General features: G+C 42.1%; 2 protein-coding genes across 3 annotated transcripts; both read right to left on the bottom strand.

The window, feature by feature from the left end:
* Nucleotides 1-507: 507 nt before the first annotated feature.
* LOC138210901 (DNA damage-inducible transcript 4-like protein) lies at nucleotides 508-3,959 on the bottom strand. Of its 2 annotated transcripts, XM_069170272.1 has the most exons (3): nucleotides 3,847-3,959; nucleotides 3,452-3,604; nucleotides 508-1,939 (listed from the first exon to the last, which is right to left on the bottom strand). In XM_069170272.1, the coding sequence occupies exons 2-3, from the start codon at nucleotides 3,543-3,545 to the stop codon at nucleotides 1,449-1,451; spliced, it is 585 nt and encodes a 194-aa protein (XP_069026373.1). In that variant the 5' UTR covers nucleotides 3,546-3,604; nucleotides 3,847-3,959; the 3' UTR covers nucleotides 508-1,448. The 2 variants fall into 2 exon arrangements, with proteins under 2 accessions (XP_069026373.1, XP_069026374.1); XM_069170273.1 differs by lacking the exon at nucleotides 3,847-3,959 and having other exon boundaries at nucleotides 3,452-3,833.
* A 3,802-nt stretch (nucleotides 3,960-7,761) lies between these two features.
* On the bottom strand, nucleotides 7,762-16,514 carry LOC138210902 (putative uncharacterized protein DDB_G0290521). Its single transcript, XM_069170276.1, has 14 exons — nucleotides 16,203-16,514; nucleotides 13,331-13,402; nucleotides 12,724-12,915; nucleotides 12,352-12,462; nucleotides 11,881-11,913; nucleotides 11,773-11,805; nucleotides 11,670-11,699; nucleotides 11,542-11,562; nucleotides 11,236-11,307; nucleotides 11,067-11,108; nucleotides 10,088-10,186; nucleotides 9,947-9,971; nucleotides 9,783-9,865; nucleotides 7,762-8,950 (listed from the first exon to the last, which is right to left on the bottom strand). Exons 1-14 carry the CDS (start codon nucleotides 16,261-16,263, stop codon nucleotides 8,937-8,939), a joined length of 888 nt encoding a protein of 295 aa, XP_069026377.1. The 5' UTR covers nucleotides 16,264-16,514; the 3' UTR covers nucleotides 7,762-8,936.
* Between the last annotated feature and the right edge of the window lie 312 nt (nucleotides 16,515-16,826).

The following is a 16,826-nucleotide window of genomic DNA, read 5'->3' on the forward strand; positions in this document are numbered from 1 at the left end:
CTATTAAATATCAGTAAGAGAAACACAAACTCTGCAGGTTTGCACCACTAGCAGCTGATGAGCTCACAGAAGCAGCTACAACAGTGCATGAGCACACGTTGCTGCTCCTGTGCAATAACCTGCCTACATACGACATTTCTTCACACATGTGGGAGCTGGAAGAATCAATAACATGATGTAGGTATGAATGTGAAAGTGAATACCAAAAGTTCAGCGCGTCACGATGGCACTTAAGGAGTTTTTCCCCCCTCGAGCAGCATAGGCTAGCGTCTTTCATGACGACGACAAGCTGAAAATGATTGCCATGGTAATCATCACCGAGCACATAAACAACATCACATTCTTGTCGAGGCCTTGTAGTTGCCCGTTCTGTCTGAAAAGCCGGCATTGTCCCGACTTCAGCAGGCCCTGCCACGGCTGCTGGAGATGCACAGTCATGTTCTCCGCTGAGAAAATAAAATTAAAAGATCACATCAACAAGGAGCACGTACGGAATCAAGTGTAAAACCATGTTTAAATCTTTTTATTGTCTCGGACAAGTCATAGTTGCCTTCAACACTGACAAATTTGAAAAACAGTTGAGAATTCAATAACAATTTAAATACCAGCGAGGCCTCAAGTCATTTTTTTTTTTTTTTTTTTGCAAGTCGTCAATAAGAGATTATAAAAACAAATAATCCTCTATATTTGGCTAAACCAACCTTTTAATAATTTATAAAGGCTCTGCAATGAAAAGGTGCATCTGGAGGGGGGGGGGGGGGGGGGGTAGAAAAATAAAAATGCATTAAAACATTTACACTAAACGTAAAAAGGTAGCAGTGATCCGAGTGGGAAACTTACATATAATTTAAGGCATCCACATTCCCCTAGTGCAAGAAGCTCACACTATGACAGCAGCATTTTCACAAGACAAACATCCACGGCATTACATACAGCATTACACAACTAGCTACGTACTGTATGGCCCCAACGACTAAAAAGGTCAGTCTCCTATTCAAGCCCAGGTGTGTTTACGGTTGCTGAACATTCAATGTATCTGGAAACACGCAGACGCATCAACAAAGTGGCTAGTGTCTTTAACAAAAGTGTCCCCACGTTACAGTACGTCCCTCTCAAACACAGTTTTACATTCATCTGCAGAAAGTACAATTTATAATAGCGTTTGAGCAACAAATGCTCTTGTTAGAAAGAAACCCAAATGGCCAGAAAGTTAAAAATTTTACCGATTCAAAAATGTACTTTTAGATACAATGAAGCCAAACCCAGAACTATGAGGCTCATTTATGCATAAAATCTTATTTTCCATCACAAGCTGACTGGCTAGTAGCTGAACTGACAAAACTGTATTGTACAAAAACACTGTAGAAAACATGACATCATTTAACATTTGAGCAGAAGTGCATTTGCCCACAGGAAAGCAGACATCCCGCTTCAATCCCAGCCACAGTTCAGCACTCCTCCACCACGGTGCCAGCCGAGGAGGAGTACAGTTTTTTCTTGACCAGCCGGAAACCCGCACTCAGTTTCAGTACGTGCCTGAACGTTGGGGCAAAGCAGGTTCCCATGAAGAGTAAGTCCCGCAGGCTGGGCCAGGCGGTGCCGTCCTGCTTGAACACAAGAGTCAGCTCGAACGTGGGCACCACGCTGGCGTCGTACGCGATGCGCTCCAGCTGCTTGCAGCTCTTGTCCAGCTCCAGGTGGACGTAGAGGACGCAGCCGCGCAGGCCGCAGGGCTCGCAGGACGCCAGCCGCAGGACCTCGCGAGCGATTCTCTGCGTTAACTTCTCTGGTACCAGCACAGAGGAGCAGTGCAGTGTCGTCTTCTTGGCCCGAGACAGGCAGTTTTCGAACATCTTGGCCAGCTGTTGGCAGGTTCTGTCCTCGGTGACGTCTGCGTTCCTCTGAGGCTCAGCCAAGCAGTGATCCCAGAAATCCAACTCTGAGAAAACAATGCAAGTTGAACATTTAGCCCGGTACCCGCTTTCTCATCTTAAAATCCTCTCCAGATGTGTTTTAAGATGTAAACGAGGTGCGATGAAAAGGTTTAGAGACTGTTCCTGTTGGGAACAAATGAAGCACAGTTGAGTAATGTGCATGGAGCAGCAGGTGGCTGCGACTGTCGTGAGTAAGTATTCCAAAGTTACAAGGCTTTAATCGAGACAAGTACCTCAGTTATACACCATTTGTGACCAGTGTTATGGGCAAATGCGCGTTTTCTTATGACATTATCAGAGGGCGCATGTCAAATTTTGTGTAAAATTCAGAACATCGCCAATGGAGACACTTGAAATGCTTCAAAAAGCCTATGGCAATGACGCCATGAGCCAAGCGAGGTGATTTGAGAGATATTTGCATTAAAAAGGGGCAAAAGCTCAGTGTCCAAGAGTGAAGAAGGAGCATCGGCTCAGGAACACAACCAGGTGGGTTCTCTTTGACATTTGCATGGTTGTTCTCTGTGAATTTGCCCCGTCAGGTCAAACCATCACCATCAAGTTCAAATGTGACGTCTGAGGGAAAACATTTCAATGACCTTAACAATGGCAATTAGGTTCTCCGATGCGCAGGTTTCTCACCTCCAACACAAGTCACTCCCCCACCACCTCCACTCACCAGATTTGTCTCTCTGCGACTTCTCCATCTTCCCCAAAAATCTGACAAAAAAAAATGTGATTCACTTGAGCACTCTCTGCTCAAATTGCGAACGAGAATGGACCATTAGTCAAAAACACGTGGGACACGGGAGCTGATGTCGATCCAGCGGCGTAACATGAAATAACAACTCAGGAAAGTCTTTTTTTTCCCTCCTCCTGCGCCATGTGCAACAGGAGGAGTCCGAGAACCTTTTGAAGTCTATGAATACATGTTTCATACTTCACTGTAAAAAAAAAAAAAAAATTAACCCTTTAAAAATCCGATTTTTTTTTTTTTTTTTTTTTTTTTTGAGAAAATGTACCCTTTCAGTAGATGAATGTAAAAAAAAAAGGCTTCTAGTTTTAATCTCTGCACATCCACGAGACAAGAGAAACATATTTTTGAGCAAAATGAATGGGTCTGCTGCTTTCGCACGCCTTCTTGGCTTGCGTTGTGTGAATATGTGTCAACGCACATGAGGAAAAGATCAACATCACAACAGGCTGCCGAGTTCCCCCCCCCCCCCAAAAAAAAAAAACCTCCTTCATGATGGAACCAAACCCGATAACAATGGAGGTTTGTGTCACGTTCATTTCGCCCTAGGGTAGAAAGGACGGTGTTACATTAGCCATTAATCGCAGGCTGTTGTTGTGCAGACAGAGGATGACTTCACCATCTCCCCGGCCACCCTCCCACCTTCCCCTCCCCATCCACTGCTGCAGCCATTGCACCACACAGGGATAAACAAGCTCACAACTGCAAGTATCCTGCAAAGAAAAACACACACACACACACAGAGAGAAAACGCCAGTGAGCTCACCTTTCTCAATGCAGCCCTGCTCATATCTTTTGTCAGCAAAGTCCGAGATGCATTCGCTGCTGCTTTTGGTCTTTAATGTGCTTGTTGCAACCATGGTGACAGTCCTGTTTTCTCCAGGAGGGAGCCGTGCTCCTGTAGTTTCACAAAAGCTGCCTGAAAGACAAGACGACGCGGCGGCGGCGTCGGCGTCAACGCGTCAGTCAGAGCGCACCGTTTCAGCTCAAAGAGGAAACGTGGGACTCGTTTATGAAGGCGACGACAGGATGCTTACGGCGATAAAATAAAAAATAATAAAAAAAAAACTTTCCAAAATTGTTCACATTAAAACGCCGTCACTTCGACAGCCAATTTCTAGCTTAACAGCCGAGTTCGTTCGCGATGCTTAAATGACTCACCTTAAATATTATTTTGCGGGAAGTTATTTTCTTCATTCGATTTCTGATCAATCAATCAATAAATAAATCAATAAATAAATGCACACGCACTGACACAGACACACAGACACACAGACACAGTGCACCGGGCGAAAAGTTCCGAGGGATATTTATACCTTTCTTCCACTCAGCTGACCCGAGGGGCTTGACCAATCGGAGCGCGTGAAGTGAAACTCGTTCCTGATTGGCTGTGAAATAACGTTTAAATGAATTTATTGACCAATACTCGGGCAGAATATTAGTGTTGCTACGTGGACGGGGTGACACCGCGCTGGCAGACAGAATTGCTTCAAAAAGATGATGCATTGTGATAACTCTGGTTTTGATTTCCACAGAGAGGTTCATCCACCTGTTTGGCTGGATGTGGGTCACTCAAACATTTTTTTATTTTTTTTTACAATACATGCAAGTGAACACGTTTCTTTATTAGATACCCATTAAGTTTCATTATAGACAGAGACCTTAAGACGTGTTTTCGCTCAAATAAATGGTATTACTGCAGACATCTTTGATCATGTAACCCAAAATATTTTATTTATTCCAATTTCAACAAAGAATTGTTGAACAGGACAATCTATATTATAAAAGCCGAGGCACTGGCAGCATTTTCAGCAGTATTGACACAAGGATAAGTGCAGGAAAGTACTTTAGTTATTTTACTCTGATGCTACTTAATTTTGAGGTACTTGATGTTGAATACATATACATTGTTAAAGATTAAACCAGTGGTTTCCAACCGCTTTGGCTTCTGACATCTTATAAAAAAGCAGTGTGTAGTCAAGGTCACATTTCCCATGTCTGAGTTGTTAACAGCTCCATCAAATAATGATTTATACATCTAAACCAAACAAACATCCACCAAACATCCACCAAACAAACAGGGTCCAGGTGTCTGCATCCACAGGAAGGATTAGTTGTTGTCATTTTAATACTACACTCATCTGAGTGAATGAAGTCTTCTCTGACAACAGGCATATAATTATGTGCAAAATAAGCAAACCATTTTCCCAGATGTTTTATCGAAACCAAATGAAAAAAAAAAAGCGTCCGTGGCATGTGACGAAGCCCTCAGACTGGATACACGCAGCCATAAAATCTTATGCTACTTTATTTGTATGTGCATTTGTGTGTGTGTGTGTGTGTGTGTGTGAGTACATTTTGCAGGCAAAACACTTGAGCACAGTTGTTCAGCTCATCAGCAGTTCATCACACAGGGAAGATTTCTCCCAGTAACTGGATCAGGGCCTCTCACCCCCAGCAGCTCTGCTGGCTGAAGGGAAATGGAATCCAGTGGGCAGCAGAGCGAGTGCTCACCCCCCCCCCCACCACCACCACCACCACCACCACCACCATCACCCCCCACCCGCCCGTCACATGAGGAGAACCAGATCTGCCTCAGAAAGAAAGTCACATTCTTTAGCTGCTGCCTTTGTGGATGAACATATGCTGCGTGAAGTACTGTGCAAGTTCATTCAAACATCAATTTGTCAAGAAAAAAATTGTTGTCACGTGCAAAAGGCTTTCTATTAGCAGGGAATAAAAACAAGCAGTTTCTTCTAAAATATTCAGTTTGAAATAGTAAAAAGAAATACCTAATGCCTCATTCATCAATCTCGGTCTGCATATATGACAAATACAGACAATGTTTCTAGACCACGCTTCGAAAGTGCAGAGCATCAGCTGTAGTTACGCCAGTTATTTAAATGAGGTTTTGACCTATATTTATGTCGGATAAAGTCACTAGCTGCTGACAGAGCTGTCACCTTGACATTTTACACTGTCTCATAAAAACTTTACAGGCAGGAATAGATTTAAGAGTTTAAAGTAAAGTCTATGCAGGTCATCAAGTTAAGTCAGATTTAACACTTTTATGTCTTATGAAACATTCAATCTCAGAGGAACCTTCAGGAAAACTGTTATTGTCGACACAGCACCTAAAACCTGTGCGTATGTGTTCAGATCTGTAGATGCAACAATGTGGGTTAACTGTGCTGCCTTGACAATCATGTAGTACACATATTGCTGCAATGTCTACAGCAATTGCATAAAGTCATACATAAAGTATTTAAGGAAATAAAACGGTTAAGCAGTTATTACGCCACCAATGTTAAGTGAAATTCATACAAGAGAGAATCATCTTGAGAATAAAGCAGTGACAGATTTTCCTCATTTTATTTTCAGGCAGGAAATCTTTCTAGCGTGCATCCGTCCCAACAAAAAAAAAGTAAGCTTTTTGATTGGTAAGAGTGCAGAATGAGAAAGAGTTTAGACTGACAGGACTTCTTTTCTGAACTCATGAGTGAAATGTTTAACGCTCGGGAGGCTTCATATGTTTACACATATCTTTGCAGGACCAATCCATTTCTTGTTGTCAGCAAATATTTCTGTGCCTCTGTGGCTTTTTGCGCTTCCATCCGTCTGCTCTGCACCGTGCTCGACTTTAAAGGACTGCTGGATTTCATCTTTTTGCCTTGCGTGTCAAACATGCGCTGTGTATAGACTGCACAGTAAAATAGCAGAGTGAAGGACAGTAACGTGAAGCACCTCGTCTTCTGACCTTCACTCTCTGTCTGTAAGGCGAGTGAACCACGTTCTCCTCGCTGGTTTGCTCCAATTCCTGTTTCCTCTGAATGAGGCAGAAGATAAAATGTGTTGTGTTTCGGTTTACTAATCCACTGCAGTTCAGATGAACCCACTTTTGTATCCCCTATAAAGACACACGGCATGCCGGGCTGGCACCAGTCCACTCCCAGTGAAACGTGCCGCTTGTTGCACCCTCCGAGTCTTTTTTGCTGAGTTGCATTTCGCTGGCTGTATGTGCAGGAGTTGTGCTGGCACATATGTGAGCGTTACTGGTCTGCTCAGAGCTTTACGATGACATTGACAAACACGAGCAATCCAATGAAAGTCCAATCAGAAGGTCCTAAAAGTCGATTAAAACAGGCCGCACACAGTCGTTGCAGCAAATAAAATCTCTTATTGACCCCGTGATCTCGGCAAATAGTGGGTCACAAGTGCTTTAATGCATCATTTATGAATATCTCATGAACTCACATTCATGTGTCGTTCCAAAGGGTCGTTACAAAACACATGTTTAATTTGTCATTAGTTGTCTTGACGCGCACAATACTTTTCCATCAAGAAGGCTGCTGCCTTACAAAGACAACATTCAGCAAAGGTCCAAGTTTGCACCGACGGAAAAAGCTGATTCACTGAAATGAATTCTGAGGATCACATTTATATTGATTTTGTACAGTAAGAATCTCAGATCTGCTTCAGAATTGAAAGTGAAAATGAATCAAAAGTATTTTTTTTTCCTAAAGAGAGATTGAACACTGTGAGTAGCAGAAGAGCAATCCTGACTGTAACTCAGCCGAAGCCACAGCTGCTGAGGCATCATGGTTGTGTGTGTGATGGGCATTCTGCCAACCTGCTCAGTGGGTCTATGATGGAAGTGTGCCCACAGTCGAAGCTGTTGCCCGGTCTCAGCTTTCAGAGGCTGCAGATACAGCCGAATAACGCTGTGTGTGAATCCAGTCAAAATGGAGGTCAGGAGAACAAAATGGCAAAAATAAATCACTCACATTTCTACAATAAAATCACCATTGTGGATATGTGGTGCCATTTACTTCTGGCCTCATTTGTTCTGCACTGCATGAACAGTACGTTATGAACACTATGCAGGAACAGGTAAGCTAAGTAAGATTTGTACACTGGTTGATAATATTTCACTGCTCTGTTAACAGCCTCATGAAACTTCTCTGTAATTAACACCGGTGCATGAAGTGGAAGAAAAAAACAAAACATGGCAACAACTTCATCTTGTGTTGACTGTCTGCTCCCTCTAGTGGTGAATCACTGAACTGACACTGTTGGTGGTGATCCAGGTTACACACAGTATATTTTCGATAATTTACAGTTTTACAACAGAATGAAGACATGGCAGATATTTCTCATTCTAAGTATTATTCCCAAACAATGAATCCTTTAATACATGTCAAATATATGATAATAAAAAAAACTATCCGTGTGTTATTTGTTTACTTTACAGTAGAAAAGTCACTTTAAGTATTGTGTTGAGCAAAATCTTCAAAACTTTAAAAACTATTTTAAAAATTAAACCAAAACTTTAAGGTCAGATTTAATGAATCTACGCTGCACAACAAAACTATTTTCAGTTATCTTATTGAGGAAATTGAGGTTGACTAACAAATTCCAGCCATAGAGGATAAAGCAGTTCCGGTATCTTTAAGAACAACCCTCTACTTTACTTCTTACTTGTGCTTGGATGTTATATTTACTGCAAAAAAAACAAAACAAAAAAAACTCCACCCTTACTGCAAAGTCCTCCTACATGCACAAACAGAATTCCTGGTGAATGTGCAGTGGTGATGTGCAAGAAAACAGTGTAAGGGTGGTACAAAATATTCTCTTCTTTTTTTTAAACAAAACATATGGAGTGCACCTTAAAAGAGTCGGTTTTTATTACATTTTATTTCGTGAAACCGAATGACACAAAACAATTACGATCCACCATAATCTATGAAACAGTTCAACAAAAGACGGGTGATATCAAACCAAAGGACTGATTATGAAGCAGTGAAATGAACTGTGATTTATATCAACTATGTGATGGAGCTGAGGTCAGTGCACAAGAGGAAACGTGTTTGTAGCCCAACAGCTACACAGCAGTGTTGCATCAAATAAAGGGTGTGCTGATAATAAAAAAAAAAAAGTTTCGGTTATCTGCATAGAGAATTTAGCCTGTGTCTGGTTTAAAGAGCTTTGAAGTCCATACTGTTGAGAAAACGTTTGTTCATTCTGACCGCAGTCACACACCCTGCTGAATAAAAAATACTGCTTTAAGCCACAGAATCATACAAGACAACTGATGTTCGACACTTTCCTGCTTCACAACGTTTTTCACTATTAAAACAAATAAAAACATGAAACATCAAAACAGTTCTTTCAGACCATCAGTGCGTGGGCGACAGTTAGTTATGACTCATCCACTTGATCTTGATGTTACTGCCCCATTTTTTTTTTGGTATTTATCTCACAGCAGCTGAAACATAAACAGAAGCAATTAAGGAAACAATAGAAACACATCTGTGATTAAAAATAGACTTAATTCAACCTGAAAAAAACCCGTGTTTTAAGAAGATCAGTTGTATCTTTTTTTATTATTATTATTTATTGCAACTTTTAGGAGCAGTATTTTTTTTTTTTTTAATTAAATCTATTATGTCTGTATTAAGTGATTTTTGTCAGTGGACATTTGGATCATGAGGGCGGTATTGGACGGGTTTAGGTGCGGGGTATGTCTTAGTAACGAGTTATGCAGTCTGATAAGAAGTTATAAAGCTGCAATCCAAAGAAATCCAGTAGTCTGTGGCAACATAAACACGTTCTTCCTCAGCAGAATTCCTAAAGCATGACTCCACTTCCCTGCGTAACTCACAGCCAACACATCCAGGCCTGATTGTTTTAGGGAAGGAAGGTAGGACGTTCAGGGCCAGCATTCTTTCCCCTTCATACATGGGGTGAAGGGGTACGAAAGTGTGTGCACAAACTATGGATGTGCACACGCATTCACCACGCACGCCCTCCAGCGTCTGGGCCGCGCTGACATTCACTGCCTGCACAATAGCTCCTGTTCAAAATAATCTGTGTTTATGTTGGGAAGTCCCTATCTTTCAAGCCCTGCTGCTTGTTTGAGGGCGGGGGCGCAAAATCACAGGAAACACCTTCTGTTGCCCGGCGAAGCCCCAAAAGCCCGTGCAGTACAATGAGATATTAAAAGCCTGCAACTTCCCTCAAATGATTGAGTTTGCGTGTGGAGAAACGGCTTCAGCAGGCGATGGGACAACGTACAAACAGGAAACACAGACACTCACCGTTCTCCTCTCCACCTGACGTCTTCACCCCCAGGAGCATGACTCCGTCTTTGGTGCTCTCAGGTCGGCTCTGGAAAGAAGCGCTGCGGAGGCAGAGGGACGAACGAGTTGCGCGTTAACACTTCTTCAAAATAAAATCCACGCGTTTAAAATATGAAACTTACTTCTCAGTTCCAATATCGTTGGTTTCTGCGGAAGAGAAGACATTTATAAACACAGTGACACTTGCCGATCTCACTCCGCAGCAGAAATATGTCAACGAAAGTTGAGGTGTGTGCTGTTGTGCGTCCTGTGGGTGCGTATACCTGCGTTATCGTGGACTTTCATACTTTTGAATTTGAGGAAGATGGCACCAGCGGCTCCAACCAGGAGGACGGGAGCCAAAATCCACCACAGCCTTTTGTCTGCAGTTGGAGAACACAGTCATCAACATCCGTCTGGACTGCTATGTAGCAGATTAATGTCCAATCAAACAGCGGAGGAGAGGCGCTGCAGGTGCAGCACCTCCCGGTTTAAAACTTGGATCTTTAGTTGCCCTATTATGGCCAAGCAAGTGAATATAAGTTCTGTGTTTGAGTGCCTAAACCCATCATCCCTCCAAGTTTGACCAAAAATCATAAGCAAGTCACAGTGGAGTTTAAGAAGTTGTCCTTCAGGTTGTGGCACCTTGTTCGCTCATCTGTCTATGAAAGAAGAGATTTGTGAAAATATGTCTTTTTTCTCAGATTTTACAGATGTTCCGATCGGAAATGAAATCTACAGGGACGAAGGGTTTTGTTGCTTCATTTTGGGAGTTCTAATAATCTCAGACACAGAACCACGAATGTTTGTACAAACGTTTCTGTTCCCCAAAAGGAGAAATCTGAATCACTTTTGCTGTCCTAACGCCACTATGAGGCCGACACCTGCCATAAAAGTAGGTACAAACAATACTGTCCACCGCTGGATAAACAGTGCCGGGGGAGTCACTAGTGACATGTAATGGATTTAAGTCATTCAATTACAAAAGAAATGTAATCTGTTAGTTACTGAGAAGAAAGATGTTATTAAATTACAGTTATAATTTGAGATGTTGGTGATTACAAAGGGGTTAAATCCAAATATATTGTTTTCAGGAAAAAGTTTATGTGTAGAATATAACATTCCTTCTGTTGGTTTTGCATCTTTTGGCTGCACAGGAAGGCCTTCTGTCTACGTCCAGATCCGCTGCTCAATCTTTGAGCTTTGTTTTTGATTGGTCTCTTTGATCAGTGCTGAATCCCTGGTGGGGGTGGAGTACATTACCTGATTTGGGAGGTGTTTTCTCATCACCGCCCATCTGAGAACCTTTAAATATGACGTGTTTTAATTAGCGTAATGTCCCTTATCACTGAACAGCATAATACAAAATTATTCATGATGGAATATAGGCTACAGTGTCGTCCAGTCTTCATTTACATACAGTAGAACTTACCAGCACCTTTCTCTTCAGCCTTTTCTTTCTTATTTTCTGGGACCATCACAGTTGTATTGATGTGATGGGATTCTATCATATTCAAATTAGTTAATCACTTAATGCCATAAAAAAACATCAATCAATAATTTGACATCTGTAAATTTGAGCTTAATCCACACAAATAGGTGTACAACAGACTTATTGATAAAAAACATATTCTATGGCTTTTAGTTAAGATTTATTTAAAGAATAAAAGATGAAGGATGATACTGTTGTGTACAAGACAAAAGGAGGATAAACAATGAATACAAATATATACTGTACCTGAAGCAGAAGTAGTTGTAACTGTGGACAATAAAGATTGGTATGTCTTCATTTAAATAACAAAATGTTACAAATGATTTGACGTAGCTTTGAGTCCAGAAGTGATCTTATTTTATTTTGGTACGTACCTGACTTTGACTCCGTGCTGTTGGCAGATCCTAACAAAAATAATAAACAACTTCAGACGATGCTTAAAATACCGTTTTTAAGTCTAAAACATTGTGTACGTACCTGACTTTGGTTTCTCAGTGCTGTTGTCGGATGCTAAAAAAAAAATAATAAACAACTTCAGACGATGCTTAAAATACCGTTTTTAAGTCTAAAACATTGTGTACGTACCTGACTTTGGTTTCTCAGTGCTGTTGTCAGATGCTAAAAAAAAAATAATAAACAACTTCAGACGATGCTTAAAATACAGTTTTTAAGTCTAAAACATTGCATACAGCTTCGTCACACATGCTGGTAATCATTAAATTATTGAACGGGGTCACGTTTTATTATTTGTTCAGAAGGTTGATGAGATATCGGTGCCAAAGTTTCATTTTTCTCTAATAAAAAAAAAAGGAGAATTATATCAAATACAACAAATTCTAAAGCAGTACCACGTGCTTAGAAACAGAAACGGAACATAAGGCATGAAGTTGGACTGAATGGTGCATCAAAACACACATTCACCTTCATACGTTGTTGGACATTGGTTTCATTTAAATGCTCATTTACATCATTGTTGTACCACAGCTCGGTGTAAAGTTAAAAATCGCGACACACAGCTGCAAATCTGCGACAAACCAAAATAAATAGAAATCGAACTTTGATTTGGCTGGTTCACAACTGGAGATGAGGTGGTCACATTTCGGTGGCCTGGAGGTGCGGGCGTAGATGCTGTAGCATTCATAGTTGGGGTTGGAAGCTCAGTTTTGCCTAGAAACAAAAGAAAGGAAATTCAAATCAGTTAAAAACTGCATTTTAAAAACAAAATAAGTCCATGAGTAAGGAGTATTCCAAGTTTTTCCACAACTTTACCTCTACGTTACTACTTCATTATTTTCACTGTATGTAAGCTGGAAGTTACAGGTAAAAATAGTTCTTCTGTCCCAAACTCTGCACGTCCATTAATCCGACCAGAAAACGACACCGATTATGTTGCAATAGCAGAGAACTTGAACTTCCATACATACTCACTGTTCTTAGTTGTTGGGCTTTCTTTATAAAAAGGAGCAGCAGAAGACGTGCCGGCTGCTGTTGATGCTGCAGGTAGCGTTATGTTTGAGGCTGCCGTTGGGGCTGCCGTTGGGGCTGCTGTTGGGGCTGCTGTTGGGGCTGCCGTTGGGGCTGCCGTTGGGGCTGCTGTTGGGGCTGCTGTTGGGGCTGCTGCTGATTTATTGAAAAGAAAGACACTCAAATAACTTTCATAATATCTGGAGAAAAATATAATCAGAAGACAACTGAGCTCATGTTTCTACAGAATCAAAATCGATCTCTGTGATAGTAACAGAGGAGGAAAAAAAACAACAACAACGTCTGCATTTTGCTTGTAGAAATGTACCGAATTTTTTTTTTTTGTAAGAAATCGGCCAACGTTGCCGTTTCTTCCCGTTTTCAGTTTTCGTGCTATGCTAAGCTAACTGGCTGCCAACTATAGCATCATATTTAACCCAAAGAGACCAGTGATATTGAGCCAGTCATACGCACTTGCAACAAATGTAAGTAAATGTATATTTGCAATATGTATTTTTTTTTCATAAATTTTTTTTCCAAATCATTTAATACCAATGCTACATATACTTACTGGTTGTCTTCACCGTCACTGATGGTGTTGTCTTTTGTTGCTGCTGTTGTTGAGTCGTTTCATCTGATGAAACTAAAGCAGAAACACGAGTGTAAGTTAAAGACATGTCACACCACAGAAACGGAGCTTGCAGCTCCCTCGTGTAAACCGTCTGAGGACATTTTAAAATGACTTTTTCTTTGGTGACAAATGAACTCAGCAACCGTCCTCGCTGACAGATGCAAAACATTTTAATGAGCAGTTCTGAATTTTGTTTTTTTGAAAGAATAAATTTGCTGCCGTCGATTATTTTCAGTCTCACGAGTAACGCTGACGCTTGACGTCCCGCTCTCTGACGTCAGAGGGCAATAGTTGAAACCAATGTGTCGTCTATGAATTCTAAACGCTCCCAAAAACACAAGCGTTGGTTTATCTTTGTAAAATATTTCCTCTTTTAGAGATTATTTTCGGTCCGCTGTTGTATCGTTCCTGTTTGGCACGGCTTTAAAAGGCCAGAGTCTGAGACAAAGACCCTCCTCTCCAAGTGTCAGACTGGGGATGACGGGTCAAGACAGAGCCGGAGGTCACGGCGGCATTTTGATGTGGATATCCTCTGCTCGAAGTGCCGCAGCAGCGTGAAACTGCATCCTGCCCCCCCCCCCCCCCCCCTCACACACACACACACACACACACACACACACACACACACACACACACACACACACAATTGTTGTCCTCTGACCCACGCCGGGTTTCACACAGACAGAGGTCTCCGGGGACCGAACTGAATGTTTCAGTGCCGACCACATGCAGCTCCGTCTGGATTCGGGGGTCATGTCATTTAATTAAAGCAGAAGTGTTGGGTGTTTCGGAGCAGGTGAGCAAGTCCAAGTAATAAACTTGAAGATGGTCTCTTGACTAAATATCTATTGAAATATTATGGCTCAGTGATGTAACACAATGAGGATCGGGCCTGCATTTGTTTCATGACGAACCGAGTGAGCTGAGTATCGGTGGTGACATTTCCAGGGAAAATCAACAGGCGTGCACACTTCATGATGCGTTTCCCATCACCGGGCAGCGGTGTGCGCTTTGCCCGTAATAGGCGGTGACAGTGTGGGAGGGTTATGATAGGGTTAAGGACCATTTTTGACAGTGAAACAACCAATCACAGCAGTGTCGAGTTTTAGAGCGCGCGTCCCTCCCCGCTGATCCAATCTAGCATCGATCTTCCGCCACGGAGTGTCAGTGTAAGTTACGGACCGACGTGACACTGGATCTCCGGGAAGACCAAAACACAGCCGCCACTGTGGCCGCCAAAAAAAAAAAAAAGAGATCTTTGAGATTGTGACTTTAAGTCCATTTAGACAAGTCCAAGTAAAGTCACCAATAGTATTCTGGGGGGAAAAAAAAAAATCCCCAAAAACTACCCTTTAACAAATTACAAACAATAATAAGTCGAGCTTCAAATGACTGCAGCAAATCTCAAGTGAAGGCTCAAGTGAAGTTCTTCTCAGACAAGTCCTGTCTGAAGTTTTTCAAGAGACAAGTTTTAAGTCTCGAGTATTTCAGAGCAAATCGAAAGTTCGATGATGAAACCTGTGCGGCCATTACAGGTTTTGTCAGTATCAGAATGTTTTCAAAAGTTTCAATCTCAATGGAAACACAATGAAGGTTCGAGAGAAAACTTTTCTTCTCATTTTGTTTCTTTGTGTTGCGGAAACAAATCTCCTGCGGTTTAATGAAACAGCCCGAGAAGGTCATGGAGAAGAGACCCAAACTCACAGCACCGAGGCAGGTTGACGCAAACAGAGGGCTTCACTTCCAAATACTTGTTGAACTAACAAAAGGTCAGACAGGCGAACACAATACTGAGGGAGAAGAAGAGTCCATCGTGAAGCTGACAAAACTCCAGTTAAACTGATTGCTGATTGAGAGCAGGTGAGGTGGGCGGGGCAGGTACAGTGGGCGGGGCATGCGGGAGACCAAAACAAGGAGAGACTGAGGAGCTCCGGCGGGTGGAGGGAGTAAACCAGAGAGGAAACTGTCCAAAAGACCCAAAAACCGTGACAGGGTGTTTCCTCCAGATGTTTACTGCTAAACATTGGAAGTAGTTCTGTAGCTGGCGGGGACATTTTGGTCTCAGGACAATAATCTGTTGTCTCTGCGGGAGAGCGGGCACTTTGGTTCCCACTGCCTATCTGCTGTTAGATCACCTATCTGCCCAGCGCAGAGCAATTTAAGGACCTTTTGGCTCTGCACAAGGGAAAAACAAACAAATCAAGAGCCAGACGATTTTTCTTTTTTTGCCTTCAACCAACAGACACTCAATTGTCACTCCGGCATTTAAGACAGGTCGTCCCGAGGCTCTTTTTTGTGCTAAATAACTCATTCACCAAATAAATTCCTCTCAGTATAGCAAAAATAATGAGCAACTTTTTCTTACTTGTTTGTGTAAAAAAAATCTGCGATAAAACTGGAGGACATACCGAAGACGTGTTTGCCTACAAACAACACTTATCTCAGCCTGGATGAACGGAAGCACTCTGTCTGAGTGGACGTCTCTGAGGTAAACTTTCAAAGCGCGAGTGTCTTTTGAACAACACTGTGATCTTTATCTGTGCACATACCAAAACCAAACTAAACTACATGAGGAAAACGTGGAACATTATCAGCGGCAGCACACACACAAAAAGTGATGCATCTTCACCCAAGAATCAACTTGATAGAAAACTCTCAGATTCAGTTTTTAGATCAGTGAAGGAGGCCATTTTAAGGGGAAAAAAAAAAAAAAAAAAAAAAAAAAAAAAATCCTTAAAATGTACACAAACAAGACTGAAGCTCATTTTTTAAGAGACTTCTGAACAGAAATCCATCTGAATTATTCTCCTACCTGGTGTGAAGACATGGACGGATGCTAGCAGGACGAGGACGAGAACCCTGATGACCTTCATGGTGATTTCTGCCGCTGCGAACCCCTCGAACTTCTCCCACAGACTCTGACTGAGTGGAAAAGGTGTCCCAAGCCCGGGCGCTGTGCTGCCGATGCTTAATCTGGCACTTCCTTTGGATAAAGAAGGCAAGGAAATACACTGGTTTCCCTTCCTGACGTAGAGTGGGTGGACGCGGAGACTCACACAAGCCAGCCGGTTGGTGCAAGCCTGAGTCCATTCAACAACAATCTCAGCTTTGAGTAATGTGTTTAATTGCAGAGGCAACTCCCATCACTTATTTTTTCCTGCTCTGACACCACTTGACCAGTTGAGAGGAAACTCTCCCTCGCAGAAGCCATTTTATTTGTGATGGTCAGATAAATCAGATTAAAATTCATATTTAACTGAACTACATAGCGTTCAAGAGATGTTTGGAGGTAACAATGTCAGATAAACAAAGGTGAAAAATGCGGGAATAGGCGTTTCATCCACTGAAAAACACGCACACACGCACACACACACACACACACACACACACACACACCGGGAGTCACACGCACGCGTCAACAACACAAACTGGCAGT

Source organism: Embiotoca jacksoni, unplaced genomic scaffold (genome assembly GCF_022577435.1).
Source record: "Embiotoca jacksoni isolate LCO1_2020_lvr unplaced genomic scaffold, fEmbJac1.0.p SCAF_49, whole genome shotgun sequence".
Lineage (NCBI taxonomy): Eukaryota > Metazoa > Chordata > Actinopteri > Embiotocidae > Embiotoca > Embiotoca jacksoni.